Source organism: Fusarium oxysporum, chromosome I, assembly GCF_013085055.1.
Source record: "Fusarium oxysporum Fo47 chromosome I, complete sequence".
Taxonomy (NCBI): domain Eukaryota; kingdom Fungi; phylum Ascomycota; class Sordariomycetes; order Hypocreales; family Nectriaceae; genus Fusarium; species Fusarium oxysporum.
This window is the reverse complement of record NC_072840.1, coordinates 6393832-6421578: the sequence shown is the minus strand read 5'-3', so window position 1 is coordinate 6421578 and position 27747 is coordinate 6393832. Positions and strand designations below refer to the sequence as shown.

General features: G+C 40.1%; 7 protein-coding genes across 7 annotated transcripts; 5 read left to right on the top strand and 2 right to left on the bottom strand.

Annotated features, from left to right (window-relative positions):
- Nucleotides 1–6245: 6245 nt before the first annotated feature.
- FOBCDRAFT_314940 (killer toxin Kp4/SMK) lies at nucleotides 6246–7046 on the top strand (the record flags this gene model as incomplete). Its single annotated transcript, XM_031195034.2, has 1 exon — nucleotides 6246–7046. The coding sequence occupies one exon, from the start codon at nucleotides 6246–6248 to the stop codon at nucleotides 7044–7046; it is 801 nt and encodes a 266-aa protein (XP_031029772.2).
- Nucleotides 7047–10251: 3205 nt separating this feature from the next.
- On the bottom strand, nucleotides 10252–12518 carry FOBCDRAFT_247482 (uncharacterized protein). Its single transcript, XM_059610801.1, has 6 exons — nucleotides 12363–12518; nucleotides 11880–12288; nucleotides 11769–11823; nucleotides 11485–11704; nucleotides 11301–11434; nucleotides 10252–11245 (listed from the first exon to the last, which is right to left on the bottom strand). The coding sequence occupies exons 1-6, from the start codon at nucleotides 12444–12446 to the stop codon at nucleotides 10396–10398; spliced, it is 1752 nt and encodes a 583-aa protein (XP_059466664.1). The 5' UTR covers nucleotides 12447–12518; the 3' UTR covers nucleotides 10252–10395.
- A 559-nt stretch (nucleotides 12519–13077) lies between these two features.
- On the top strand, nucleotides 13078–14279 carry FOBCDRAFT_213691 (uncharacterized protein). Its single transcript, XM_031195031.3, has one exon. The coding sequence runs from the start codon at nucleotides 13277–13279 to the stop codon at nucleotides 14093–14095; it is 819 nt and encodes a 272-aa protein (XP_031029769.2). The 5' UTR covers nucleotides 13078–13276; the 3' UTR covers nucleotides 14096–14279.
- A 1097-nt stretch (nucleotides 14280–15376) lies between these two features.
- Nucleotides 15377–15736, top strand: FOBCDRAFT_124564 (uncharacterized protein; the record flags this gene model as incomplete). The annotated part of the gene is made up of 1 exon (XM_031195030.2): nucleotides 15377–15736. One exon carries the CDS (start codon nucleotides 15377–15379, stop codon nucleotides 15734–15736), a length of 360 nt encoding a protein of 119 aa, XP_031029768.2.
- Nucleotides 15737–23071: 7335 nt separating this feature from the next.
- On the bottom strand, nucleotides 23072–24174 carry FOBCDRAFT_153701 (uncharacterized protein; the record flags this gene model as incomplete). The annotated part of the gene is made up of 2 exons (XM_031195029.3): nucleotides 23072–23931; nucleotides 23997–24174. The coding sequence occupies 2 exons, from the start codon at nucleotides 24172–24174 to the stop codon at nucleotides 23075–23077; spliced, it is 1035 nt and encodes a 344-aa protein (XP_031029767.2).
- A 421-nt stretch (nucleotides 24175–24595) lies between these two features.
- FOBCDRAFT_247479 (uncharacterized protein) lies at nucleotides 24596–26026 on the top strand. The gene is made up of 3 exons (XM_059610800.1): nucleotides 24596–24806; nucleotides 25459–25542; nucleotides 25585–26026. The coding sequence occupies exons 1-3, from the start codon at nucleotides 24717–24719 to the stop codon at nucleotides 25816–25818; spliced, it is 408 nt and encodes a 135-aa protein (XP_059466663.1). The 5' UTR covers nucleotides 24596–24716; the 3' UTR covers nucleotides 25819–26026.
- A 750-nt stretch (nucleotides 26027–26776) lies between these two features.
- On the top strand, nucleotides 26777–27686 carry FOBCDRAFT_314936 (uncharacterized protein; the record flags this gene model as incomplete). The annotated part of the gene is made up of 1 exon (XM_059611973.1): nucleotides 26777–27686. Exon 1 carries the CDS (start codon nucleotides 27234–27236, stop codon nucleotides 27684–27686), a length of 453 nt encoding a protein of 150 aa, XP_059466662.1. The 5' UTR covers nucleotides 26777–27233.
- Nucleotides 27687–27747: the final 61 nt, after the last annotated feature.

Genomic DNA, 27747 nt, shown 5'->3' with positions numbered 1-27747 from the left:
TTGAAAACACTACAAGACGCCAAGCTATTGGTCGAACCAGAGAAAAGTCACTTTCACGTTACGAAGGTAGACTTCCTGGGACACACCATCACACCCGGAGAAATCCGAATGGAAAAGAAGAAGATATCCGCGGTAGCAGAATGGAAAGTACCCAACAACGTCAAAGAAACGCAAGCCTTCTTAGGCTTTGCCAACTACTATAGACGATTCATTAAGGACTTCAGCAAGATCGCGAACCCCTTAACAGAACTTACGAAGAAGGATAAGCCCTTCACCTGGAACGACAAGGCACAAGAAGCCTTCGACGGGCTCAAACAATCAATCCTCAGCGAACCCGTACTAGCGATGTTCGATCCCGACAAGGAAATCGAACTAGAGACGGATTCATCGGATTTCGCACTAGGAGGGCAAATCGGTCAACGAGACGACACAGGAAAATTGCACCCTATTGCCTTCTATTCACACAAGTTGCACGGAGCAGAACTTAACTATCCAATCTACGACAAGGAGTTCTTAGCAATTGTCAACTGTTTCAAGGAGTTCAGACATTACTTAATGGGAAGTAGACATCAGGTCAAGGTTTACACCGACCATCAAAATATTTCGTACTTCGCCACGACACACGAACTCAACCGACGACAATTACGCTACGCAGAGTACCTATGCGAATTTGATTTTGTAATCATCCACCGCAAGGGATCCGAAAATGGAAGAGCAGACGCAATCAGTCGACGACCAGATTACGACACTGGCACTACCAAAGCAAGAGAACAAGTGCTAGAAAAGAACGAAAAGGGAGAATACCGATTCACCCAACAAATGCAAACATTGGGATGGATACAAGCAGCAGACACCAAAGAAATTCCAGGAGATCCACAAGAGTTTATCCAAGAATTCCACGCACATCCACTACATGGACACCCAGGGGTCACCAAGACCCTGAAACGGCTATTACAGCAAGGATATCGCACGACACGAAAGGTAGTAGAAGAGGTTGTCAAACAATGCGATGTCTGTGCTAGAACGAAAGCACGACGACACAAACCCTACGGAGAACTACAACCAATCGAAGTTGCAGAACGACCATGGAGTTCAATCACTATGGACTTCATAACTAAATTACCGTTATCTGAAGACCCCTCAACCGGAATCTTTTACGACAGTATCATGGTTATCGTGGACAGACTCACGAAATTCTCAATCTACTTACCCTACAGAGAGGCAACGGACGCAGAAGTCATGGCCTACATTTTCTACGACAGGGTAGTAAGAGAACGAGGATTACCCAAGGAAATCCTATCGGATAGAGGACCGACATTTGCCTCTAAATTTTGGCAATCGCTTATGGCACTCATGGGAGTCAAACACCGGCTCACAACGGCTTTCAGACCACAGGCAGACGGACAGACAGAACGAATGAACCAAGTGCTAGAACAGTACCTTCGGTGTTACATCAATTACGAACAGGATAACTGGGTTGAGAAACTACCGAACGCCCAGCTAGCCTACAACACCGCCTACAACGAAAGTACGAAACTCACGCCGTTCGACGCAAACGCCGGATTCACCCCAAACGCGTACTACGACGCTCAAGAACCCAAGAATGTGAACCCCGCAGCCATTATCGCAAGCGACAAGCTGAAGGAAATACACGACGAACTCAAGACAGAGCTAGAATTCGTCAGAAAAAGGATGCAGAGACACTATGACCCTAAAAGGTTGAAGGGACCAACCTTTAAGGAAGGGGACATGGTCTACTTATCCACCAAAAACATCAAAACAGACCGACCAAGTCACAAACTGGACTACAAGTACCTAGGACCAGTTAAGATCAAACGGAAGACAGGGGAAGACAGATACGAATTAGATCTACCCCCGAACATCAGATGTCACCCAATCTACCATATCTCGATGTTAGAATCAGCCGCCGACACAATACATGTCAAGACCGGCAACGAACCCCGACAAATCACAGGACCAGAGGTATACGAAGCAGAAGAAATCAGGAAGATGCGCAAAGAAAACGGCAGAAAGGAATACTTGGTGAAATGGAAAAACTACCCAGAAAGCGAGAATACGTGGGAACCAACTAAGCACCTTGTTGGTGCCCAGCGGCTCCTGAAGAACTTTCACCAAAATCAAACAAAGGCGATGCGTTCAGAAAATCATCCCCCAAACCAAGAGAAGACCAGTCAACATCATTAGGAACATGATCCACCTGGAGATCACGCACCACGGCATCTTCATGAGCATCCAACATGGACAAGATACCATCCTCCTTCTCGACTTCTTGGAGACCACGGCGAGTGGCCTCAGAACGTTTCTCCTTCACCCTAGCACGAATCTTCCGGATACGAGACAGACGCCCAGCAGCCGCAGCAAGACGAGATTGCAAGGCCGCCATTTCCTCATGAAGCTTCAAAAGGTCATCGCTCGCTTCATCCTCATCCACCTCCAGTTTCTTCTCCTGCTTCATAAGGGAAGATACTAAAAGCAATCAGCGACAAACAAGAAAACACAGAAAAGAACTCACGAGAGGACGCCACCCGCGTACCATCACAAGGTTTTCTCTTGCGCACACATTCGCTACAACGACTGGAATCGGGAGACATCAAACATTTGTCCCCATTACCTGCCCTAAAACAACGGGTGCACGGCATATCCGCTTGCTCGCCGGACAACGCAACGGACTCAGCAAGTTTGGCAACGTCACGCTCCTTTTTTAATTTTTCTAACTCACGTTCCGCGTGGGTCTTGCGAGAATACTGTTTGGAGACACGGTCAGACATTTCGCGACATGATGATGAAAGGTTTAGGTTAGAACGCACCAAGTGAAATTCGGGATGGACAGGGTATGCAGGTCTCGAGGACGAGGCCCAACGGAGGGGAGAGATCGTGTTACGACCCCAGCGGTTACGTCACGTGTACCCCACAATTTCACTCCTTTCAAGAACCAATCACGATGCAACCATGCAGGGACGACCAGCGTAGGGACGCCGTCGTCCCATGGAACGAAGCGTCCCAAGGACGACAGCGTCCGCACATATCGTCGTCCTCACATCACACACAGTAGTATATAGAACACATTCATTTGCACTTTCATAGAACTTAGCTCACCAGCTATCAATAAAGCATCTTTACATCAATAAGCCTAACACGCATTACTTGATCATTAAGAAACGTGACACTTCGCATCGCTCAGCATCACGCCCTACGTTATCTGCAAACATAAACCTAGTACGGACTAGTTTACCTGTTTGGAAACCCAACCGTCACATCTATATAATATATATAATATATTAACTTAGTTTATATAGCTATATAATATGCCTATATATTATCCTCTATTTAGTTATTAAATAGCTGCCTTGGCTTCTTATTTACTTCTTTTTACTGCGCCTTAAATAATACCTGGCTACTAACTTATACTAATATAGCTATAATATAGGCTTGGCTTATTACCTATATTAAACTATCTTATATTAATTATAATATATGCTTATACTTACTTATTAGATTAATTAATTATAATATAGCTTTTAAGTTAAATCCTTCTAAATATATTACCTACCTAATATACTTTAACTATATATTAGTATTTATCCTTATATTAGCCGCTTTAATCTTTTCCTTATCCTCTATTTTAAATTAGTGTTACTACTGCTTTATTGCCTGGTTTATCTAGTTAATAATAGCTGCCTCTTTAGGCGCTACTTGGCTGGCTTATTTACTAAACCTAACCTTAAACTAACTACTACCTGGCCTATTATTAAATAACTGTTAATACTAGACCCTAATATACTATAGTACCTACTATGCCTTTATGGCCTGCTTCTAGGTATTTCCCCCCCTTCTGCGGGGATTAATTTATCTATGCCTTTCCTAGTAATATTTTTATATACCTTATGTTATATTAATTATATATAAATACCCTTCCTTGCTATATCTAAGCTTCTGGCTTAGCAGATAGATATATAGTATAGGGTTAATTATTAGTAGTAGTAATAGCTATATTATTAAATTACTCTGCTTCTAGATAATATTAGGGTTATATTAGATTATTACTATAATCTTATTTCTTTTTTCTGCTAGGATTAACTTATAATACCTTCTTAAATACTACTTTACTTTCTTCCTAGTATATATATATTAATATATTTTGCAAATAATAAATAGAAACTTAGGTAGTTTTATAAATAGCCTTATATTATTTATAATTAATATTATTAGCTTATAATTATTAAATACTAATAGATTAATTATTAGTTATTTTATTTTAATAACTATTAATTATTATTTATATTTATTAATATACTTACTTTTATAGTTATTATAGCTTAAACCTTAATCTTAACTTAATTATATATATTATTATAGGTTAATAACTACTATAAACTAATAAATTATAATAATATTAATCTAATATTTAGTTATATATACTATTATAACTTGGCTATTCTTATAAATTACTTTGGCTTAACTGTTATTCTCTGCTTATATTTTTATTATATTCTCTTACTTATACCTAGGTATACTAGAATGCATAGATTAACTTAGGGTAAATAATTTACTAATTACTTTTTACTTTTAATAATACTAAATATAATTAACTAAGTTTTAAACTAATTATAATATTATAATACTTGGTTTCTATGGCTTAAAACTAAAATATAATATATCCTTATAATTACAAATTAATATATTACCTTAAAAGTTATTTTTTCTAACTTTTAATAATGGCGACCTGTATCCGTTAGAGGCAATGGATTCAGGTCCCTGTCTTTATTAGCGCGGTTTTATTTTATATGTGTTTTCTATTGGATTTAGAGCTATATCTGCCTTGCAGCTAGGATAGGTCCCTGTCTTTATTAGCGCGGTTTTATTTTATATATATTTTCCATTGGATTCAGAGCTGTATCCGCCTTGCAGCTAGGATAGTAATCTTATTAATTTAACTAGCTATAATTTTTAAATATTTTTACTTTAAATACCTAGGAATCTTATTAGTTATATAGCTAAGCTTATAAACCTTATATATAATAAATAGCAGCTCTAATATATAAATAAATAGTTTTATAATAATAATACTTATTCTCTCTTATATATATTATATATATTATTTAATTAATATCCCCTTTATATTTTCCATAATTATATTATTATTTTAATAACTAATAACTAGGAGTTACTTTATTTTAGTAGTTATTACTTTTTATTAAATCTCTATATTTTCTTATATTAAACCACTTATAACCCTATATACTAAACCTTATTATAACTTTTATTAAATAATAAACCTTATTATAATGCCTTATTATTTAATAATTAAATAGTAAAACCTTTTTGAAATTAAATTTATATCCCTTCTCTTTATTTTTTTATAAATATTTTCTATTTTAGCCCTAAAAATATTAATAATATCTATAAATGTTTTTTTTAACAATATCTACCTCCTATCTTTATTAGCATATTTATAGTTTTAGTGAGAATGTTTAATAAGGTCTAATAGACATCGTCGCCAGATTGTTATGAGAATATGTTTTAGAGGAAGATATTAATTAGGATAATATGCAGATCTTATCTGATATAGACTGAAATCTGGGGGGGTATGTCGCAGGCCGGGCATGGTCTCAATGACCCTCAGGAACAACAGCCCTTAGTAATCAAGCTAGGTAATTTAAAGTAAAACCTGTGGGATAGAATACTCCACACACAAGAATAATTAATTACCACATTTGCTGCTGCTCATCATATTCACTCTAACCCTTTAAGCACGCTCAGTGCGACACTAGGTCTCGCCGCCCTGCTGATCACCGAAGCAATGCTGGATCACAACCGCTAGCGCTGACGCGCTAAGAGCAGGAAAGCGCGCAAGTGTAGCCAATCGCTCATCAGCCATCGTATTTGCTGACATCTCGTCGACATCATAACCACAACGCGTCCAATCAATGTGATCCAAGTTTTCAGGATCAGTTATAGAATGTCAAGAGTTGGACGATATTGAAAGGTTTTGGAATACTGTGTCCATATGATCGATGACGCGTAATCGTTGCATCGTGTTACCACAGCTGAATGCCTGCTATACTGGGATACACTCAGACTTTGCATGTACTCTAGCTCTGTTAGCCGTCGGACGGCGCTCAAAGAGCATAAATACTTCAGTCACAGTCCACATTCAAACATGATTACACTTCGCCATTCGAACTTCAGATTATCCAGTTATTACTCCCTGTTCTTTACTAGACATGTTCTTCTCAACTCTAACTATTGCCACAGCCCTAGCTGGGTTGCTGGCCACAGCCAGCGCGAAGGGCATCAACTGCCAAGGCAGCGGCCTTTGTCCCGGAAATAAAGGCTTACTGAGCCAAGCTCTGACGCAGCTGCGTACTAAAGACCAGAACCAGCAGTGGTCTCAGAACGAGAAGCTGATCTGCATCGAGTCTTCCATCACTATTGGGAAGCCGAACCTGTGCATCTTCTACCAGAATATTGGCGACCGCAAGTTCACCACCGCGCAGTCTATTCAATACATTGAGGGTTTACTGAACCACGGCTGCCAGGCTTGCGGTAGTATCCCTACGGATGACGGCAACGACGTCTCCAAAGGCGAGCTTACAGCCAACATGGTCGCCTCCGGCAACCAGAAGCGCGCCATCGACGCCGACGCCAAGCTGACAAAGCGTCGCGACGTAGAGCATCCCTCCCAATTGTTCCGCCGCCAGGGCATCAACTGTAACGGAGGAGCTGCATGCCGTCTAGGTGGCCTCGCTGGTACTCCCAGAGGGAAAATCTCGGACCTGTACGACACCATTTCTGCTGGAAACGGTATTTTTAGAAACGGTGAACAGATCGAATGTAAGCCGCACGCAAGCGGCCGCCTCTGTGCCTTCTACCAGAACATCGGCAATCGTTCTTTCAATACTCAGCAGACTCTAGAGTACCTTAACCGCCTGCTCGAACACGGCTGCGAGGTCTGTGGAAGTGTACCAACCGACGATGGCAACGACGTTTCCAAGGGCGAGCTGACTGTCAACTACGTGGCCTAAACGAATACTTCGGACTACACCGTATTTATCTGAGGGGTATCTTATCACGTCACTTCCGTGAATGGCTGGACTTTTCATGTTCCGCCCACGTCTGGTCAAGCGAGGGACATGTGGGCGTCACCCTTGCAGTTAAGCAGACAACTCTATTCGGCCTCAGAGGCAATACTTGGATACATATATTCATCTCGCATTATCTGGCTATGTTCCTTTTACCACCTGTCCTTACCTTTCATTAAAGCTATTAAGCATATATACTCCTTAACATATTGCAATAAATATTAGTTGAATATTAACTAATACCAATTCTTTATTATATAAGAAGTAACTAATAATTGTTGTTAATTAATTATGAGAATTAACAGAGCGGTATAACAGTTTTAATACAGAGGCATGACCCTATAGCGGCATGACTTTGTATAACATTTAATTAGTTAGTTCTGCACGGACCTATAAATACTCCCTGATGAACCTAGCGTGACTAGCTCTCTTAATATGACCTTATTTTTATCTTAAGCCCTCTTAATGCTTAACATAGTAGGGTGTCTTAAGAGGTCTCGTTTTAAATAGAAGATTCTGACTCTATTTATTACTTAGGAAATAGGTCTAACACTCTACTCTCTGACTATTATATTTTATTACTGTTAACTAGCTCCCATTAACTTCTCGTCCTCTGGATACTAGGTTGCCTCTTCTAACCGCTAATATAGACTCTTGTTATTTATCTAGATCTATGGTTGGCTAACTAACTTTATATCTGGTACTAAGTTAATATACTTACCTTACTAATAGTTTATATATTATTATACTGGCTTGCTTTTAATAAGACCCTAGTGAGTATAGATTTATTAAGGATTTATAGTAGCTAATCTTACTTATAGCCTGCTGGCTAGCTTACTACTAGGGTGGCTAGTTAACTAATAGTTTAGCTACTTCTGCTAATAGTTATTCTTAAAGGCATAGGCTGCTTAGTATTCTTAGGTCTGCTATATAAAGTAATAGTAATCTAAAAATTATAAACCTATTAATATAAATTTTAAGATAATAAATCTTATAATTACTAATATAAATAGATATTATATTTAATAAAAGAATATTATTTTTTTTTTTTTTTTTAAGTTTATAAGTTAGCCTTAAAAGCTATATCTAAGCATCTCTAAAGTCTAATATAATTTAAACATTTCTTGCCCCTTAGCAGGCAAAGCTTTATTAAGTTAATATTATTATAGTTAGCTGCCTTAATTGCAGCCTAAACCTAGCTGTATATAACCCAGCTAGAGAGCCTTATTTGCTCTTCAGCTGGCCCTAATCTTCTTCCTGTAACCTACTTTAAAGGTCTTTTGCTAACCCCTGCAGATACCACGCTTAAATTATCCACTGCACTTCCACTTCTTAGGTCAGCCAGAGGCTAAGCAGTAAAGACCATGCCGCAAACTTACCAGTAAGCAATCCGATCCGACTTCCCCTCTTCTAATTATAACTGCTAATAGCATTATAGCTTTATTATCATAATGCCTATCAGAAGAAGCCTGCAGGCACTTAATCCTAATAGGTATTATCTAATAAAAGGTTATAATATAACCTATAAAATTAAGTAAGCTATTAAGAAAGATAATTATAGTAAGCTTTATAATATGGCAATAGAAATTAGAATAGACTAGGGAAAAGAGGATAATACTAGCTGTATTAAATTAGTAATTTTTAGTTATAAGATCCTCCTGCTCTTATAGCCTTACTATTAGCTAATTAATAAAGGCTTCCTTAATTATAAGATAGAGCTACTTTATAAGCTAGAAGGGAAGTTACTTAGAGGGGTAAATCCAAGCCAGAGGGAAAGGGAATTTATTAAGGCCCTTCGCAGCAGCTTACATAATAAGTGGCTTAAGGCCATCTGGTAGCAGGCCAAGAAGGTACTAAAGAAGACTAAACCTTAATAATATATAGACCAGGCTGGTCATGGTCTTAGACCACGAGAGTGTAACTACGTAATATCTACTATCCACGGATGGTTAACAGAGGAGATAAAAGACGAGGATAAATATATAGATAGAAGAGGGGTAATCGCAGGGTTTGGGAAGAAAATGTATTAAGTTTTATATAAGTTTAGTTGCCTAAAGTTAAAGACCTAAAGTTATAATATCGGCGTTAGCAGTATAAAGAGGGTTAAATAGGTTATAGGATATAGCATATAATAGACTTAACGGATTAGCTAAATATTAGTGCACTATTAATATAAATAAGGGAAAAAAATATTATAAATCCTAGCTTTATATTAACTTTATAATAATAAGGGACTTTAAGCTTAATAAAAACCTAGTAGTTAATATTATAATCTAAGAGAGGCTTTAAAAAGAGATTCTTCCTAATAGGTATTACCTTATATATAATATAATACTACTTATTAATTAACTTAAGTGCCTTTAATAAAATTACTATTAGTAAATTACTTAAATAATCTCTATTTAATCTTAGGTATTTTATAGGCAGTAAGAATATTATTTTATATATATATATATATATATCCTTAAAGCTATATTCTTAATTTTTTATTATCTTTTATATTGCCTTAATAAGTTAATATAAGTAGCTTATATTATTTAAGAGATAGCTCTTAGTGTATTATTAGTACTTACCTCTGTTCTAGAGGTAATATAAATACTATAGTTACACAGCTTATAAAGGAAGCAGTATGCCTATTAGACACTAACCGGCAAAGAGGTCCTATAGAGATATTATAAGATAACTCTTTAATTATTAAACTTCTTACTAAGGTCTTTATACCTTCTTATAGCCCTCCTCTAGTTCAGCAAATAGTATACGCTCCTATATCATAAGAACACCTCGATAAATATAAGGAATCTCGTTACTGGTAAGCACGTGGAATAGCTATTTATCTATAGCGCTAAGCTCAGCCTGTATTTAAGGGGCAGAATCTTCCCGTCGCTGGCGTTAGGGCTATTACTGCTCTTCCGTTTCTTAGCTCACTTCTGCTTTGATTTAAGAAGCACATATAAGTTAGTGTAATAGATGCCTTGGGCATCTGTAGCATGGTTATATCCGCTCTCTTTAATACAACGCCCAGCTTCTTTTATATCAAAATCGCGAGATATTACATAGCAATACCGGTCACAAACAAAGGAATCACGCCTCAGTGACGTCACTTGTTCCACAGACCCAACAACAGGTTTCGTGTTCATGGTTCGGGATTTTGCTGCTGGCGATGGCTAAGGCGTTTTGCTCCCAGCAGCCTTGACAAGAATTTAATAAGCGTTGAAGTCGAATGCTAGCGAAAAAGGTGACTTACGTGGAAGGAAGAAGTTGTCGACTAGGAAATCAGCAAATATCATACACATTACACACCATGGGCTTTATCCCAGACCAGCTGCGCTGGACTCCCCTCCTCAGGCATGACTGGCCAAGTGACCCTCATCAATGCCGCTCTAGCGTTTAGCCACTGCTTGATGCCAACCCTCCGACTCCAGTCCCGTATACTGCAACTGAAAAACACCGCCACGTCTGAGTCTGGTTCATATGCGCAGATATGGATTGCTCCAATCATCAGCTGCCAAAATATAAAATCTCCGTCATGCCCGGGGTCATACTTCCAACGCGCATACATTCTGCTGAGGTCGCGCCTGTACAGATACATCATATGTTCAGACGTACTTCGTTCAATGACTCCAGGGTCACAGATTCCAAGTACGCGGTGCATATATAGATTCGTAGCAATGTACATGGCACAACATGTTGTTGTGAATCTGTAGGGAAAATCAAGTGGTGGGGTTTGAGTGTCGTGGATCGAAGTCGACTGGATGTGAGAAGCCACGTAGTTCGCCAGCACTTGGGAAGCTGCGCCTGTAGCCCAGGCTGCATCGAAAACACCTCTCAAAGATTCTACCTCCGTAAAATACTCTTTCCGGGCTTCATCAACCTTGTCAGTCATGCTTCGAAGACTTATTATGGTTCCAAGTCCATTGATATCCTTCAGTGTTGACCCTAGAGGTATGGGAGCCAGAAGTGACGGTAATAGCCGAATAGCAGATAGTTTAATGCGTAAGCCGCCCGTAGAAACTTCAGAACGCGTGATAGTATATGTCATGTCAAGGGTCTCCTGTTGACTAAGGTCATAGACATTCCTTTGCGAATTTATGCGTAAGAGTGCCCCAAGTCTACCTTTGAATCCGGCAACAAGGGTGTATGTACTAAGTTCACGATGATGAGACACAGTATAATACCACCTGGTATCGATGAACTCACAAGATAAAATACCGGTCGGCTAACTCTTGCTGGGTGGGATCTGACTCATTGGTGCCACATGGACCTATTTGTTTCAGGAGGCTAACGATGCCATTGAGGTGAGTCTCGGCATTAGCAATCTCACCAAGGCAGAGCTACGCCGAGAATTAGTATTATCTCAAGGAACCGAAAGCATTGTTCTTACCTCCACGAAGCAGAGGGACGCGATCTGTCTGATGATGCATGTGACTGATTCAGATGTCTGATTCACAAGCCAGTCATTAACCATGCGGATAGTCTGAAGTTTATGAAATAAGAATGTCGATTGAAAATGTTGCGAGTTGCCCGTATTTAACGTATAGTGAAGACTTGCTATTAGAAGAGCATTGCGAAACGCATGAGCGTGTTCCATTACAGATACTAAACTATCCGGTTCGCACCAAGGGTCAGTAAGATGTTCTTGTATACGTGAAGGGGAAAGGCGTGTACCAATCTTGGTGTTGCTTGTGGCCAATCACTTCCAGGGCTTGATCAGCCTTGTAGACTACAGGCAGTCTTGAGTATACCAGATTCTGAAGTCCCAGCGATCATACGACTTACAATAATGGAAAAGTTCCCTAGACTTGAACGGCATATGTATGGTGAAGAGGTTGATCGGGATAGGAGCCCTGGGAATATCCAGTTGACCCGAAAGTATCATCTCGTGTGGATGCACCTGTTCTTCGGATGCTCCGCTGTATCGCCATTGTATTTGAACGTGGCATCTGGGCGAGTCCTGAGGCGATGACTCAGCAGACTCGGAGAAGTCGGTTGTGGACGGACCAGAGACTCTATCGTTAGTCATGATCTTAGCATCCGTTGCGGGAAGTATGGTGCGTTGCGTTGCACGGCATGTGATAGGTCGTCCTGCTTTCTTCTGCCACTGCTTGTACTCGCAAGAATACCCCATCACTGCACATCGTTTACACGAGGGCCTTGTCTCGTCGCACTTGAGATGAGACTTTCTACACTGTGTTTAAGGTCAGTAGACAGCTCCGAAGTTACCAGAGACAGCATTCGCAAAAAATGACACATGTGTCTTACCGAACCACAGGCTCCATGGCTTCTAGGACCACCGATCCGTTTGGGTTTAGGAATCGAGGTTCCCCAATGAAACACTGACTGCATATCGGACCTGGTGATTATCTGAAGCCAAGTACCATAACTTTTGTGACGTCTTGAGTGTCGCTTTCATTCGTGATGACTCCCGGTAAAACCTGAGGAGCGTGCGGAATGGAATTGCTGACTAGCCCCACTGTCGCTAATACCGAACTAACATTAAATATTACCAATTACAAGCGTGTCGAATAACTGAACCAATCATATACTACATGCAGACCCCGGCGTGTCATATGACGAACTTATGCGCTATCCGTAAATTGGTATGTGCACTAAAAATCCCTCATTTCATATTTTTACTATGCCATTAGATACTTCATAACCAGAAATTATGTAGAACTATAATATAGAAAGCTATGCTCTTAACATGAGCTACTGTGCAGGCATGACAGGCTACGGATTTAAGCGGATTTATTGATTTGGAATGCGCTTGATGAGGTAGGGACTGCGATGACCCACCAGGAGTTTATACGAGAACAGGCATGTGATAGGCGAAAGACGCGCAAGGTCAGACTGCTGACGGCAGGAACTCTCGAACTCTTATCGCCGAAGACGGAGTTATCGGGATTTTCATATGGCCACAAGCTCTGACTGATAGGAATGATGGAACTGTGGTAGAATATAGAAATATCCTCCTCCAGGCCAAGCTCGCATCTTACGTGACCACTTACCAGTCAGCTTGCGGTTGCATAGTAAATGCCGTGCGCAGTCGATCTTCTTTTTTCAGCCAGTTTGTAGCACATCGAATCCCCCTTTTATTCCCTCCCAAATATTCCAAAACTGAAGTGATATGACCTTCTGGTTATCTTTATCTTCACCCGCCATTCAGGCTGCCCGAAATGAAAACCTGGCTCGTGACCGGATCTTCGCGTGGCCTCGGCCTGGTGTTAGTGGAGGCTGTACTGGCCAGCGGCGATCGTGTTGTGGCTACCGCTCGCGATCCCGACCAGCTCTTCGAGCTTGAAAAGCAGTACGGTCCTAATCGTATCATCACGGCTTCATTGGACGTGACGCGGCTGGACGATGTGTCATATACGATACAGTTGGCTCAGAAATGCTTTGGCGGTATCGACGTTGTCGTCAACAACGCAGGATACGCAGAGACCGCGCCCATTGAAGACATGAGCGAGGAATCATTCCGCACGCAAATTGAAACCAACTTCTTCGGTGTGGTTAACGTCACTCGAGCTATTATACCATTGCTACGGAAGCAGGGCTCTGGACATATCCTTCAAGTATCGTCAGTCGGCGGGAGGGTTGGATCTCCAGGATTGGGGGCTTATCAGAGCGCAAAATGGGCAGTTGGCGGGTTCTCCACGGTTCTCGCGAAGGAGGTCGCACCCTTCGGAATTAAGATTACTGTTTTGGAACCAGGTGGCATGAAGACAGACTGGGCTGGGTCTTCAATGGGTTACCCAGAGATCAGCGAGGGCTACCAGGCAACAGTAGGCGCTATGCGTGAAGCGAGGGCTCGCTACGCTTCGGGGTGGTCCGAACCAACTGAGATTGCGCGCGCTATTCTTTACATCGCCGGAGTCAAAGACCCGCCACTACGCCTCCTTTTAGGGCCCGACACCGTGAGCCATGCCGAGGAAGCCTCTAGGTCTTTGGCCTCCTCGGACGAGAAGTGGAGGCATGTGACGAATCTAACGTTCTGAAATATACGGGCTGCTACAAAAGTGTTCTGTTAGAATGGCGACTGATAACGTTGCAGAGACAGTTGAAGCAAGCCAGCAATTGAGGATAATTCAGAGCGGACAGTGCGCAGGTAGTGTAGATAATTGAAGACAGTCCAGTTGTCTGGCGAGCAGTAGCTCTATTCGTATTCCAACTAGTTCATTCGTATTGTTAAGACTCGATTCTGTCACATAGAAGATCCGGTGATGGTTGTAATCCGCATATTTTCATTTCCTCAAACGCAGACACTAAGTGAATCTGAGAATGAGGGTGTTATCCTGTCCATACATACCTGGACTGGATGGCCTTCTTCCAAAGCGAAGGGGATCAAATTATCCGGTTTTAAATATAGGGGTGATAAGACGAAAAGCGCAGCCGCTGCGGCTCACTCATTGGGAAGTACCCAGGAAGTGGTTTTATAAATGCATTGTCTGAACTGATAGTCTACGAATTGTATATGACAGCTGATGATGGGCAGATCTTGATCATTGTCAGCGGCAATAACTGCCAACTTAGCTTAGAGACACAGATTGGCCACCGTCTGACATCTTGCAGATCAGGCTGTGAGTCGTTAATCCGTCTTTCGTATTGGAGAGCCTAAGCATTGTATTTTAAAATTTATAACTACATATCATGAACACTAATACCCTAATATTTGATTGAACGTATTACGTATCGAGAAACAGGGATTGATACGTTGCGGCCCTGGGGCCTACCAGTTAGCAAACTAATAATTTACCTCCTTGTCAATATATCGTTTAAGCTAAGCTATGGAATACACGCATATACGAGACTATGATGATTATTGGTTATTTGAGGGATATGCGGGACACAGTCAGATCAGGTGGGTCTATAGTTCAGCAACTGGGATCTCGCTAGGCATGTGCCAATAGTATTGCTGATCACGTATTTTACTCTCACTCAAGATGATACAAGTCTACGTTGAATAGAAAGCGAGACCCGTGATTGGATTATATTGACGATGCATCTGGAAAGGTGCATATTTCCCTGGATCTTAGTCCGGAGTCCAGATCCGAAGCAACAGCAACCCAGAGACGTGTGTTACATGTGCAGTCTTTCTCCTTCAGCCTACATATACTTCAAGCAGTCACCTGCTGCCCTCTTCTACTATTCTTCACCTCACAACTTCCACACTTTCTCTCTATTTCTTCAAGATCAAAAACTTGAATTTCCAGTACGGTATGAGCAGCAACTTAATGCATATACGCTTTGAAGAACTAACATGTGCTAGACCGTGCACAATGAAGTTGTCAGTTGTAACATTCCTTGCCCTTTCTATGGTGGCATCTGCCGAGGCGGATAAACGTGCTGCCAAGCAGATGCAAATCAACTACTTCGACGACAACAACTGCAATCGGTTCCTTGGCCAAATCGACGTTACATGGGCAAGCAAGCATCTCAGTAGCGGAAAGAAAAACTGCTACAACTACAACTATGGCAACTCCGTTGCTTTAGTTGAGTGCATCGGAGATTCTTGCGACTGCACTTTTTATTATGATCGTGACTGCAAGTCTGGAAGTGAAGGACCTTGGGTCACTAACGATGGAAGATGCCATGGCTCGGCAAATCAGTTTCAGTCATTCATATGCTTTTATAACTGAGGCAGGAGTCAATGTGCACGGAGAGAATGTATCGAGCTGTCCTTTGAGCTTGTTGACGGTTAAAGAATATGGTGTTGAGCATCGGAATTATATTAGTCCGACCCGGTGATGCTAATGTCTCTCGGCCTTGCCCGTTTCCTTTATGTTAGTTCTTCAACCTTCAACCAACATCATCAATCTACCTCTCAACGTAGGGACTTATATTTATAACTGTGCCTCGGACCCCTAATCCACTCTCTCTTGGCTAAGTTTCAATTTCTAACCGAAATCTAGCTGTTGAAACTATTTTTCAAGCATACTCCATAGAGTCTCAGTATTTTACTCTTCATTCCACAACTTTCATCACTCAGTCGTCGATCGAGAAGACGTGTACAGAGCAAGCCCCAGATTTGGACGTGCCTAGAGGGGGAAACGCAAAGATCTTTAGACCTAGTGGGCGACAGCTTACGTGGGACTTACCATAAACAGAGGAGGGGATGGTCATGGGAAAGCTTGACCTCGATCAAGTCACAATGCATAAGCCTATCTGCAATGCATGTGGGCACAATAGCCGTCCCGAGCTTTTGTGGCTGGATCGTGATAGTTCGCAGAAATCGTCAGTTCGGGGTAGCTCAGTTGTTCAACAGAGCCATCTATATATTAAGAAGTTCAAGTATTGTGAGCAGTGTAGTTGGTAAAATATTTATCGACAGTATAATTTTATTGCTGTTTTCACAACACGACTAGGTGGGTTCCGGTTATCGAGAACAATAGGTGCAGATAAAACAGATCCTCCACCTCCCTAACAACACTAGACCTCATCCTTGCCAAGAGCGATAAAAGGACCACAAACTTCGAATCATATAGCTTAATGAAAATGATCAAGTCGATCAAGTAAGTAGTTTATTTGTCTGCATTTGATCTTAAGGTTCTGTTAACCTAGCCGCACCCTTGCTCAGTGACTGACTAATTGTTGCTTGAGATGATGTTTAGCTGGTGTTGGAAGAATTGATGGTTCCCCCTCAACTTCAGGATTAAGGTTCAGGATTAAAGTTAAAGTTTGACGTCCTAAAACTCAAATCGTAGGAGTGTCATCTAGGACTCTAGGACTTAAGTCCTAGAAAGAATTAGTCGAAGATATAAGGCCTTAAAGGTCCTTCGACTACAAGGAAAATAATAATAATAATAATAAATTGTTAACTGCGCTCAGAATCCCTGCGTAATTCAACAACAGCTGGTCGGGGTAGATGACTGAGAAGCTTGTCCATAAGAAGATAGCCGTTCCTCCTGGCAAATTTGTAATCACATACACTAACCGTAGCCTTCCACCACTCTTATCCATTACTCGACGAGAAAGCATATGAGGCGAAGCTCAACTTCTAAATGACACTCTTCAATTTCTAATAAATGACTACCTAGCCATCCACTCTTGACAACCCCTCAGGTTGGTAACAGAATTAGGGGTCAGGATTCCAGCACTAGAGTCGTTTTTTGTTTGGGGATAAAAGCTGGGGACAGTTCCGCAAGTTTCGCGTTTTTGATCAACCAGATCTTGGAGTAACGGTCGAATAGAGCGGCCAGGATACCATTGCCCGTATTTTGCGGAAACAGGTAATACCCTTCGTTTTCTGAGCCTCCAAGACTCCCTTTGGAACACATGATGAGTTCTGCGTCTTGATCATAATGATTGGGATCGAGACATGAAGAAGCGCTCCAGAAGCCAAATATTGTGCCATCCGATTTGGCGTAATTGCCGTTGCCTCGACAGTTGATACCAGGCGCTGCATCCACGGACGTGTTCATGACAGCAGCGATGGCCGCCTAGAGTGTTTGGCTGACGAGAATTTTGGAATTCGAGTTGAAAGCACGTTGCGGGAGCTCAGACGTGATCAAGTTAGTTTTTCAACGAGTTGATATGACTCAATAAGAGGCAACAAAGCAGAAACTATGTGAGGGCTATTCAACTTTTTAGACGAAAGTTATTGAAACCACTCAATGTGTAATGATTCAGCGTGTTCCGTTCGTGGCGTTACATCATATTCACAGGAGGCCTGTCAACATCTTTGGATGAAGAGGAAGAACACGCACATACCGAGTGTGACTCAATAAACATGAGGGGCTTGGGTCTGCATGCAATCTCGTCTCTCGTCTCTTATTTACGAATTAGAATCTCACAACCCAGGTACAGCGCTCCTAAGCCAGCATAGAGCTTGCATTATCGTCAATGCCGTTGTAGCCGACCCCGTTGAAGATCTAGTGCTAGCTGTCGGGTAGCCCTGTTGGAGAACACAAGTATAAGGCGACCAAGGCGGTGGCAGGGTGTGGAAGAAGGAGGAAGTATTTAATGTACATAATAAGCTTGCGTGACAAACAAGCATGCGTGACAAAAATCCCTTAACTTATATCATCTCTATTAAATCATTAGATTCTTAACCGCGAAATATATCAGACCCTAATATTGAGGGTAGAATCCTTCTTGCCCTTTAGGCGCTTTAAAATGACCTAAAATTAAAGCTCTGACGCTTTGCAGAGATCTATAAAGTTGGCCATATGATCTTATGGCGCCGGCAGAGGGGCATTTAATCTTAAGTAATTAGGTCCCTAAGTCACGCAAACTGTCTAATCTAGAAGAATAAATTATAGTTTAGTTTATTCTAGACTTAGATTTATAAGGATTTCCTCTATAACTATATAGTATTAAAGAAATAGCTAACTAATTACTTGCTAATTATAATATATTACCTATTAGTAAGTGCTAGGCTTTTAACTTTATAAGGTAATATAAAGAGCTTAAGATATATTTCTTTTATAAATATAATTATTAAAGAGCTAAATATAAAGATTTCACTATTATTTATAATTAGTTTACGCTTATAGAGAATATAATTATAAAGTATAATAATTAATTAAATAAAATCTATAACTTTAATAAGACTGGCATTCTTATAGGTATAATTACTAGTAGAATAGTTATTATAGGTATAAATAAGTATAAAAGCCTGAAATTAATAAAGCCTAGAAACTAAAAATAAATTATAATTATTTAGATAATTACTATTTAGGACTACCTAATAGATAACCCTACCTAATAGATAAAAGTAAAATTTCGCTCTGCCTATATAAAATCCAAATTTTAATATATATATAGAATACTAGCTTGTTAATTAAAAAGCAAAGCTTTAAAGAGAAACTTTATAAAATTACTAAAACTTTATTCTCTATATAGTTTTTTAACCTCCTAACTACTTTATATATACTAGTAATACTTTATTATAACCCTAAAGTTATTACTTTTATCCTCTAACTTAATACCTATCTTAATTATTAACTTAGCCTTCTTATTTATATTTAACTCTATTTCTGCTTCCTTTAAGTTAATAAGAGCTTTTCTAGCTGCTAGAGTCTCTGCTAAAGCTATAAATTATTAGTTTAGGTTTAATATTAACTTTCTTTTTTTCCCTTACTATACCTAGGCTATTTACTTCTTAAGGCCTATAATTTATATATTTTAAATAGCTATCTTTATCTCTAAAGTTTTTAACCCCTTTCTAATCTTATTATATTTCTGCCTAGTTAGATAACTGCAGTATTTAGCCAAATCTCTTACTTGCTGGCTTATTTTTAGTATATTATCTAAGTATAATTAAGGAGGGCTTAATATTTTAAAGTATTTTATTTTTTTTCTTTATTTAATTAAGTTTTAGGATATATTAAAACCTTATAATAATTTATAGGCTAATTCCTATTAAATTTCTAACTAGATAAAATAATTTCTTTTTATATACTTATCTCCCTGGCTTTTATATATACCTAAATAAAGTTAATTTTATTAACCGATATAGAATTAGTTAAACTAACTAGCTTTTAGGGTTCTTTTTAATATAAACCTTTAATAATATTAAAAATTCTATTATTTAATAGTTATAGATTATGGGAATAATATATTAGTAGGTAATAGTAATAAATATTATTTAGAAAGTATATAGCCTATTTACTTATCTTAGATACTAATTAGTAATTTTATAATAGGTAACTTTATAATAAAAACCCTAAAATACTTACTTATATATAGCTTTTATAATTATTAAAGATAATAAATCTTATATCTAATATATTATAAGGCTTTATTTAAGGTAAATAAATATCTTTTAATTACTTAAGAGCTATATAATTATTAATCTAGCCATTTAGGGATATAATATAATACTAATCTATTATTAATTTAAATTTATTAAGTAACTACTACTTTTATAGCTTTTTTCCTTTAAAGATAATACCTAGTTTTAAAGTATAATTAGTTATAGTAATAGCAATATAAATTACGGTTTAAGTATATAATTAAATGCCTTTTAATATTACCTTTTTCTTTAGGTTAAAGTATCTAATTATAAGGCTATCTAGGCCTTATAAATAACTAATTAATTATAACCTATAGAAACCTATAAGGTACTTATAAAAGGCTTATCAAAACCTACTATTATATTACCCTTATTAATATTAATTATATTCTTAGGCTTAATCTAATTATATTTTATCTCCTAAATATTAAAGTACTAATTAACTGCCTTTAAAGTAAATTTATTAAATTTAATAGCTTCTTAGTATTTTCTAAGCTTAATAGATAATTATAGGTAATACTTTATAAACCTAGTAATCTAATACTTGCCTAAGGGCTTATTATTACTTTATTATTTAAGGGTAGCCTTAATATAAGTATAAAGCTAGTTATATAAGATAGTATAGCCTAGAGACTCTTATTATAACACTTAATAAATAAGGGTCTCCTCTTAGCTCTTAGAAATACACTAATAGGCCTAGATATATTTATTTCTAATTACTTAAGTAGAAAGTTATCTAGAAAGGGTTAACTAAGGAACTTTATATTTCTAAGCTGCCTTATTCTATAAGAGGCCTCTATTAATAATATTTAATATAACTTTAGCTATATTATCTTTAGTATAATTATAATAAATTATTATAAGGGAAGTTCTATAAAATAAATTAGGTAAAAAGTCAGCTTAAATAGATAGAGTTACCCAGGGTATATAAGGTTAAATGCAAAAGTTTTAAAGGGCTATAAAACCAGGCCACGAGGTAAAGCAGGGGAATTCTAAATTAATATAAAAATTCTATAAAAAAGGTAATATAATATAGGTCTTACTTTATAAGTACCTTTATTCCTAGCCGAATACAGTATAATTAAAAACTTGGATTTTATATAGGCAGAGCGAAATTTTAGTTATCTATTAGGTGGGGTTATCTACTAGGTGGTCCTGGATGGTAATACAGAAAGCCAGGTAATCCTGCTGTTTATTCTAGGTATAGGGTAATATTACCTTGCTAACTAGTACTAAGAAAGTAACCTCCTAGGTAACTAGGCTATTACAATAAGTAAAAATAGCTAGATAGATAATAAAACAGGCCTCTAGTAGCTAAAGCACTTTAACTAGTATATAACCAAGAGATTAAAAATTACTATTATCTTCTATTCCTTAATAGGTATAAAAGTTACCCCTCTATTGACTTTAAGAGATATTATAAGGTAAATAAAATTATTATGCTTTATATACTACCTTATTTATCTTACTTACTTTAGCCTCTTAATATTAGATACTTTCCGTGCTTAAGCAGGCATACAGTTAAGAAATCAAGTATTTAAACCAATACTCTATAACCCACGTTTCTAATACTAAGTTCTTTCTAGCCTTTTATACTGCCTTTTAAGTAACTATAATAATAAGAGATATTAAGGAAGACTTTAGAGGAGCCAGGGTTATTTCTCTTAACTTAGAATATATAGCCTTAAAGCTTAATATGCAGCTATAGATCTTAATGCCAGTAGAAGAGGGGGCTAACTACCCTACACCTTGGGTTTTCAAGACCCTAAAGACTATATTTAAGGCTTAATCCTAGTTAGAATATCTTAAAGGTAGATTAGAAGGCATTAAAGTAGTTCCCTAGAATTAATTCTAAAAGCACTAAAGTTATTTTCTAAAGGAACTAAGGTTTAAGCTCTAAGATATATAGTAGGCAAATAAGATACTAAGCCAGTAGCAAAGGGCAAAAAGAACCTAATTATAAAAAGGAGGGGCAATAATAGTAGAGGAAGGAAGGCAAATAATTAATCTAATAGATAGTAATATATAGGTAGTGGCTAAATTATTAAGAGGTGGTGGCTAAGAAGGGTCGACATAAGCAAAGGAAAGGCGCTATAAAACATACGGCAAGACCGGTTATAATACAAGAAGGTATTAGATAGTTATTGCAGTATCTAATAGAGAACACAGCAATTAGTTTCAATTAATTCAGCGGTTTGCTGTGCTTTTATGGTGCTTCTGATTTTTAAAGGCTGAAACTTTTATTATGCAAGCTTGTTTATTACGCAAGCTTATCATATACATTATATAGATGCTAAGTTCTAATGTTTATCCATGCGATGGGGTGGTTTCTCTGCACAGCCCCATTCTTTGGAATCACTTTGGTATTACCCCTGCTCTGTGAATCTCACGTCATACTTAAACCATTGATAGAGAGTGGACTTCGATTGTTCATTAATGCTAGCCTTGGTAGATCTTCGTTATACGAGGGAGTTGTAGTTATTGGTGAAATTTATAAGACTTTTGGTTTAAAAAACCCATCTCTACCAAAGGTTATTATATTAGTTAACAGTGAATAATGACTTTATCGTCTTAAAGAAATCTTTAGGAGTTAAATATGATTCTCTATATTTCCTTTGCCTTGGTCTCCTTCCAAGTTCAAGCTGCAAGTTGTCAGACATTACGTGTATTCGGTTCATTGATGTAGATTGATGTATTCATTGCTCTGTGTTGAAATCTGCCCCTTTGGGGCTGGTTGGTTACGCGAGTAATCCTAGAGGATCCCTGCTTGCACGTGACAACCCTGCACTTGTTCAACACAAGTCTGGTGCTGCCCATTCACTCAATTGCCAAAGGTCCCTCAGTATTATCATCAAATGTTCGCACAGAGGAGCAACCTCGGCCGGAGCCATTGAAATATGACAAGGTTCACAACAGAATGCTTGCTGGTGCATCGTGAAGCCCGTCTAGAAAGTATGTTCAACGTTTTGATACGGCAACGAAAACGGATTGAAAGTTTCAGATAAGAGTTGAATTTCCTTTTGTTGTGATATTGTGCCGCGCAATGTTCAATGCCCGGTTTTCTAATAATGCCTGTCTAAATCGTAACCAATTCCGAACAGTAATGCAATGCTAAAACCCATGACGCACTTACGGATTTGTGGGCAGAAGGCCAAATCCGCAAGTGCTGAAAACTTCTTCTCTGTGTATATAAGATGTCATGAACTCTGATAACTGATGCGAGTTTGCATATATCGCCTCTTTAAACGATGCGCATTGGCCCAGTATGCAACGGCATATTTTCCCAATGAAACAACACGAGCGAAGCCTCTTGAGTGGTCGGTTGAGAAGTGTTCAGGCTTGCCATGGTGAAGAGTGGCTCTGGCTCTCCCATGACTTGTATGCTCGTGTAAGTAAACATGTCCGAGTACATGATGGGTGGACTCGGCAGGGTAGTCAGTGAGGGGCGCAGCGCTTCTAAAGCGGTACTTAAAAGCCCATCAGCGGCGTCAAAGTCACCATTGAGCAATTCATACACAACCAGCAGCAGAGTCATCAGAAGTATCCATTTCTGGGACACTTCATGTGAACTCTGCATTTGGCTACGAAAGGTAGTGAAAGCAGTAGTGTAGAACTGCAGGGAAGCTTGTCGGTGGTGATCAACCGTCGTCATGTGCGAGCTAGACTGACTCAGAAAGAACCCGCTAAGGAGGAAAGATCCAATTGCAAAGACAGAATCGCGCATGCACTCGTCTTGCAAGGACTCTTGAAGCACAATATTTGAGAAAAGCTCGGAGTAGCTGAAAACGCCATTATTGAGGCTTGCGTGGTGATGGAAATATTCGAGGTATATGACACTGTGGCTCGATGGACAAAATGAACTTGTACCAGGGCTATCCGGCCAGTTGCAGAAATGGGGCTTAGGGTTGGAAGTCGTGCTCAAGTTGGTCTCGGGTGTTTCAGGGGAAGTATACATGGATGCACCACTATCCGTAGTCTCTGAGTTTTCTGTGCCACTAGAGAATCCATCCGGTGCGATACTGTCGTCTGCCGCATCGCTGGAGTACCTGTCACAGTCAAAGCTACCCTTGGCGCATCGGAAGCATATTGGTTTGTTCTCTATGGTTTCATTCGTCAGTCGGGCAGTTCCCAGTCGTGCATTAGCATATCCTGTGTTCTCTTACCATCGCATTTAACTCTTCGAATCTTGCAAGTCCTACAACCTGATCGAGATTTAGGCTTCCCTGCCCTCTCCCAACGCCGTGTCGCTTTCTTGACCCTCGGCGGGAGTATCCTCCTTGAAGGTTGCGCTGGTGGCTTCAAAGCTGCATTTTCCGGATAGAGAGGAACGATTGGCCGCATCCTGAGTAACTCAACTTGAGCTAGTTAATAGATTTTTTTGAACAATAACCTGAGGAGTTAAAGTACTTTCCGGCCATTTAGAGCTGGAGAATTTTATATGGAAATGTTAGAACAGGATCATATCCAACTTGTAATCCTAATTGAGAATAGCTCGTTCTTCGTAGTTGCCGAAGCTCCCCACATCGACTCGCTAACTGATGAAATTGATTGGTTTAATTGAGGTTGCCGATCAGGAGTGATGGCTGAGCTGTTTAAAAGCTAGACCGAATAGAGTACTCGTATAATTGAGCCAATGAAGTGATCCGAAGTTATGGAATCAAAGTATTGTAATGGTGGGGTGGAGTTGCTTTGTTCTTTGTTACTGTTGGTTAATATGCATCTGACGGGTAGGTCTGACTTTACTTGTTCTTGACCTCCTCACCTTCACTTATCTCCGTGACAAAGTTCCTCAAACTCATTACAGGGCTGAGTAGCGCCCGGATCATTGGATTTAACCCCTGTTGCCTTCTTTCAGCTGACCTGGCACGCGACTCGGTTCAATCATGATTCCCGCCAATCATCCCATTAACAGCTTTGGACCTGGCAAACCAAAGCGTTCTAGTGCGCGAAAGAGCCGCAGTGGCTGCATGTCAGTAAGCGGTCTCTCTTCTTCCTCGTATCCTCAGTTGTTGACGGATACGTAATGCACCAAGATATACCCATTCTCATACTTGCATAGACCGAAAATGTCTGGTTGACATTCGGATCAGTGCAAGCAAATGCATATAATGTAACGAAACAAAGCCGACATGTACTCGATGCCTAAAGTCAACCCAACCCTGCCAATACCCACAACCCAAATAAAAGGTACCTCAAGTTGTCGCATTGCAACCGAAATCCTCCGGCTTAAAGACCAGGCTATGAGTTCCGAGGGACCCGGTGCCCTTCTAATCCAGCCAAGTGCTTCCATTTTGGAATCTTACCAAGTCTCTTACTTGACTTGTTTTGTTAGCAGATGGTCCATGACTTTGGTCAGACCTTATGTGCTCTCTTCTAGAATAGAGTCCTGCCTCGAGAGGCTATGAGCGACGTGCTGAAGTAAAAAGGGTTGATTTTGTTGTTGTTAGTTCTAAGTTGCATGTGTCTGAGAGGAGCACAGCTCCTCACATAGTATCTACGTCCCAGCCACCCGCAGGTCGGACCACCTTAGCCACACTGTCTTAACACTGCCATTCTCTCCCGATTGAAGCTATCGCCAAAAAGATGGCGCCCACCCAAGCTAACGCTGCCTTCGTTTGGCGACAGTTTATCGACCTCAGCTGCTCTAACTCCAAGAAAAGCAAGCGATACAGATGCCGTCACTGCCAAAAGGATTTTGCAGCGACCTCTGTTGGGAGGCCGAAAGAGCATCTTGCTGCGTGTGAGAAATAGCAAGCCAAGCAGCGACAAGAGCGTCAAGCTCAAGATAGCGCTGGCTATCTTCCCTCATATTCAGAAGCTATACAAAAGAAGATAACCGAGGTCGGAATTCAGCATATCTCGCAGGACGAGAGCCACAGTTACGCCTATGGTGCCGCCGCTGCTGTAATCGCCGGCGGTGGGCCCTTCAGCCTCTTCGAGAGCCGCCGTTGGCGTTATTTTTTCACTCGCATTAAGCCTGGCTAGAAGCCTCCTAGCCGCGCCGCCATCATAAGAATTCTTCCCCGCTTCTATTAGGAACTCTATGGCAAGGTTTTTAAACGAATTACCAGCTCAGAATGGTTCAACATAATATTTAACGCTTCCGATAATGTCTCGGGTCACAGAATCGTTAATATCTCGGTACAGCTACCAGACGGCCCAGCCTTCTGGAAAACATTTGGACACAGGAGACGAACAGCACACAGCGGAGAATTGGGTGAGGCTGATATGGTGTTGTTTATATTGCGCAGTAGTGCTGGGTGAAAATATATTTATTAAACTTAGTTGTTTATTATTGAGATAAGAGTTTTTCTCAGGTTTATATCTCTAGGTGATTTTATTTAGGACTTTGAAATCTAAATCTAGGACTTTCAGACTAATAGTCTGAATCCTGAGGGGAAGGGGGATCCCCGGATTTTCCAACATATGGGGAGAAATGCAGCAACTGTGCGGCAGTGATCTCTCCAGAATCAATTCTCTCTGTAGAGATACCGAAAACACGATGCGCTCTGTACACGGCTCCCTAGGGAGATTCCTAGAGCTCTCACATATCAACTTCTCTCTATACGATTGTCACGGCCTTCAGCTTCTAATTAAAGATATACTTCTTCTTCCATTCTTTGAGGATCTCTGTAATAACGTCAGCACCCTTCTCAAGTTCTTCTCACGGTCTAAATTACAATTGCAAGGATTAAGAATGTGCCAACGCACAAGGTGGAACGGAGTAACTCGCGCGCTGATCAGAAGGCACCGGTAAATCGTTAGCTGTAAGAAATCGATACACTAACTCGCTCGTTCCGAATATTATAATTACACGCTGGGGTTCCCAGTACAATTCTTTCTTCTCCCTCCTCCGTTCTCGAGACCCTGCCAGAGACTGGTCTATTCGAAAAGATATACAGGATAAGCTGCGATATCAAGATTGCCCCGTTTTCCTGCCCAAAGCGATTCAAATCATCAAACATAACAGCTTCTGGCTAAAGCTAGAGGCTGCGATCGCTGTGCTAAAACCCATAAACGAATTTCAACATGCTTCCGAGGCTGATGGGGCGGGAATCGCCCACGTTGTAAATCGCTGGCTGCAAATCAAAAGTAAATGGTCTGAGATGGGAGAGGGTGATCAGTTTCCTGATATTCCGTGGGACGATATTGACGCTATATTCAAGGCCGGCTCGATAAGCAAACGTATGATATACATTGGATGGCCGATGCTCTCCTACCCGATAGAACAGGTCCAAATTCGAAACTGCCGCCTAGCGTCTTTGCGAGCGTACAAGAGTATTTGCAGAAACAGCTGAAAAACTACGACGAATATCACCGTGCCCTTTCCGAATTCACACACTTCCGAATGCGTACAGGCGGCCCAGACGGCTTGTTTATTAAGCACAGCGCTGTATACGATGATGGCTTCAAGCCAGCAATGGCGTGGCAGTGCCTCCTCAAACCAGGGCTCGATTCTGGCTAGAGGAGCCGTGAAGGTAATGAACACGCTTGCGAACTCTGTGCCCTCAGAACGAAGTTTCTCTGCTATTAGTTTTATATACACGAAAGCTCGAAATCGCCTTATGCCCATGCACGCTGACATGCAGGCATTCATTTTTATGAATGACCGCGTATTAGATCGCCTTAAGGATCAGAAGTACGCCCATAAAAAGCGCTGGGCGGATCTTAAGGAGAAGGACTGGCTAGAACTCGAAGATTTATATCTCGAGTTATTTGTGAATGCGCAGCGTAAGAAGGTCAGGATGGATGATGTGATGGCCTCCACCAGTGGAGATTTCGAGTGGAAGGGTGTATTACAGTCGACGGGTGATATATTGGGGGTTGGCACTGAAGTGGAATCAGAGGTTTGAGGCCAGAATGGCAGAAGACGAGGACCGTGAGAGACCTACTAAGTTACCAGTATTACCTAAG